The sequence below is a fragment of the Rhincodon typus genome, chromosome 44, assembly GCF_021869965.1.
Source record: "Rhincodon typus isolate 14 chromosome 44, sRhiTyp1.1, whole genome shotgun sequence".
In the NCBI taxonomy this organism is placed as follows: Eukaryota; Metazoa; Chordata; class Chondrichthyes; order Orectolobiformes; family Rhincodontidae; genus Rhincodon; species Rhincodon typus.
The window spans coordinates 826694-830040 of record NC_063375.1 but is presented as its reverse complement, the minus strand read 5'-3'; the positions used below and the strand labels follow the sequence as shown (position 1 = coordinate 830040).

The 3347-nt window shown below is 53.9% G+C and overlaps 1 protein-coding gene across 1 annotated transcript in view; it reads left to right on the top strand.

Annotated features, from left to right (window-relative positions):
- Positions 1-3347, top strand: part of LOC109926372 (constitutive coactivator of PPAR-gamma-like protein 2) — a gene marked incomplete at its 5' end in the record, with an annotated part of 21447 nt that overhangs the window by 4394 nt on the left and 13706 nt on the right. Inside the window, 2 exons of the mRNA XM_048619930.1 lie at positions 2013-2259; positions 3075-3157. Coding sequence (XP_048475887.1) covers positions 2013-2259; positions 3075-3157 — 330 coding nt within the window. The remainder of the gene's footprint in view (positions 1-2012; positions 2260-3074; positions 3158-3347) is intronic.

The following is a 3347-nucleotide window of genomic DNA, read 5'->3' as shown; positions in this document are numbered from 1 at the left end:
CACCCGGTACCGTACCCCAGTGTTATACAGCGACAGACCCGTCCCCCCCCGGTACCGTACCCCAGTGTCATACAGCAACAGACCTGTCCCCCACCGGTACTGTACCCCAGTGTTATACAGCAACAGACCTGTCCCCACCGGTAATGTATCCTACAGTAAGTGGTGCGCTGTGGGTCACGCAAGTTCTCGGTCGACTGAGTGAATCAGACTTGTTTTCCCGGTGAAGTTGCAGGTGGTTTGCATGCTGTGTGCTGTTGAGGGAGCAGTGTTATTTTGAATAGGCAGTGTGTTGGCAGCCTTCAGGAGTATGACTGGGATGTGTCCTGCCTGGGTCATTGTTCACAGCAGCTGGGGTTGTTTCTGAGAGACAGGAGCACTCGGATTTAGCTGGAATCTCTCCACACCGGTAGCCAGGCCTCTGGGGAATACCAGTCTGACTGCTTTCAGTTCTAGGTACCTCTGGGTAGAGATGTCCGGGCACGAGGCTGGCCAGTGTAGCCCAAACCCCCTCCTGACCATCTGTTTTCATATTTGTAAGTGCCACAGTGGCACTTTGAGCTTGGGAGTAGCTTGTTCTCTGACTCCACCAAATCGGGATGGTTTTTCGGGGCTCAGAGGGAAACTTACAAGGGGTTGATGCCCCCCCCCAACGTCTGCTGCCCCCATCCTGCCAGGGATGTAGAGGTGGCATGTTTGTCAGAGGAGCCTCAGCGAGTCACTGCGGATCATCTTGTAGACTGTACACACTGCTGCTGCTGTGCGTCGGTGTTGGAGCTCAGCCGAGCATTCCTAATGAGCCTGGCTACTGCTGTGCATCGGTGGTGGAGGGAGAGCATGTTGAAGGTGGGGATTAGCATGTTGGTCGAGCAGGGTTGGTGGGGGGGGACTGCTTTGTCCTGGATGGTGTCGAGTTTTTCTGGTGTTGTCGGAGCCAAATTTGTCCAGGCAAGTGGGGAGTATTCCATCACAGTCCTGACTTGTGCTTTGTCGATGGTGGAGCGGTGCCAATCAGCTACAGAGGGGTGAAGAGTTTAACTGTAAAAGTTGTTGCAGAGAATTGTGGCAAAAATATCCACAAGAGCTGCAGCTTCTGTGATGAACAAGTTGAAGAGAGGAACACACGATCAGTTTGAGTTTAGATATGTGGCTACAAGGTGACCAAGGTTGTGAAATAGAAACAGGAGGCCTTTCAGCCCCTCGAGCCCTGTTCCCCCATTCAGTGACATCATGTCTGCTCTGAGCCTCAACTCCATAGTCCTGCCTCTGCCTCTTCATATCTTCGCTTTACAAAACGTGTATCTATCTCGGGTTTGAGCTGAACACCTGATCCAACACCTTTTGAGGAAGGGAGATAGTAGGAACTGCAGATGCTGGAGAATCCGAGACAACAAGGTGCGGAACTGGATGAACACAGCAGGCCAAGCAGCATCATAGGAGCAGAAAGGCTGACGTTTCGGGCCTAGACCCTTCATCAGAAATCTTTTGAGGAAGATAGCTCTGAATGTGTCTCACCTTTTTCCCAACCCCTCTCCTGAACGGTCTGGCCCTAATGCTCAGACTATACCTCCCTAGTTCTAGAATCCCCAACCAGTGGGAATAGCCTATTTACCCCATCTTCTTCTGTTAATATCTTGAAGATGCCAGTCAGACCAACCCCTAATCTTTGCAAATTCTCGAGAAAACAGGCCTTGTATCTGTAATCTCTGCTCCTAATGAAACTTCTGGAGTCCGGATGAACGATAAAGGATGAGAGAAGGGCATTGACAAGAGGGAGTTTTCATCTGGAATCAGGCGGGGTGGCACAGGTTGGAAAATGCTGTAGGGAGTTACCCAGCGCTCAGTATCCTGCGGGAGGTAGTCCGAGAGCTGTGGAATTCCCAGCCTCCAAGCTGCTCCTCTGTGTGGTTACAGGACGGCACGGGGGCTGGGTCCTGCCCAGCGCTATAGCAATGTGGGACGTGTTGCAGTGCCTAGGTGTACAGACAGCTCCTGACCGCCTCCCTGTTCTGTAGGTGGTCCAGAGCATCGAGGATCACCACCAGGAGGTGATCTCCTTCTACCGGGAGAATGGATTTCACGGCCTGATCGCCTACGATTCCGAGTACGCCCTGTGTAACGTGCAGTGCTACCTCAGCGCCCACGCCCTCAAACTCAGCTGGAACGGGAAAAGCCTCACCACTAACCAGTACCTCATGCAGGAGGTGGCCAAGCAACTCAATGTCAACCCTGCCCACTTCAGCATCTTCGCAGCACTCCTCGGTAGGTACACGGGGCGGGGAGAGAGAGGAGGGGGCCCAGTGCAGAGAGAGAGAGAGAGAGAGAGTTCACCCTGACCGTTTGCGGGAGACCACATGTTGCCCCTCGTGCCTCCCTTTTGACCGCCTTCCGTTTGCGTCCCTCCCCTGACTCTCAATTCTTCCACCAATGGGAACGGCTTCTGTTTCCAACAATCCCTGCTCCCCCCGGGGTTTCGACGCCGTGATTGGATCTGGGGATCCTGGGTATTTCCCTGCCTCAGTCGAGCGCTTTGATGGTCTCCCCAGTGAATCTCTGACCCACCGCAGTGGCCCGAGAGCAGCAGGAGAGGGCTCGGGTCGCCCACTGCGAGGGACAGGAGCAGGGGTCCCACACTGCGTGGCCAAAAGTGTGCGCATTGGGAGACTAAAGCGGACACTGCTGGAAAAGCTCAGCAGGTCAGATCGCCAGAAATCACGGAGTTAATGCTATGGGTCCCCTCTCTGAAGAAGGGTCACTGAATCCCAAAACGATAACTCTGTGATCTCTCTCTCTCACTCCACACAGATGCTGCCAGACCTGCTGAGCTATACCAGCGACTTCTGTTTTTCTTTCTGATTTACAGCAGTTCCTGCAGTTTTTAAACATCAGGAGCTTCAGTTACGGTTGGGGAATTGCATTGCACTGCCCTGGGAGACCAGTTTCGGGTGGCTTGTCCTCCAATGGTTCTCTAAGTCCCTGGTCTGTTGGGAATTTGATGTGGGAGTGGGAACGGGAACTGGCTGATTGGAATGTCGGTCGCCTCCAGCTTTATCTAACTCCACTCAGTTACCTTCCAGGGAACCACATACTTCCAGATGAGGATTTGGCAGCTTTCCATTGGGGGCTCTTAGGCCCAGACCATCCCCTGGCATCACTGAAGGTAAGGAGCCTCGTGGGCAAGGCCGGCTCAGCTCCGTGTTCCCCCTGCACCCAGCGACGTACTGTCAGACCACCACAGTAACACCAAGATTGGGCCTGTCGCTATAACACTGGGGTACGGTACCGGTGGGGACAGGTCTGTCCCTGTATAACACTGGGGTACAGTACCGGTGGGGGACGGGTCTGTCGCT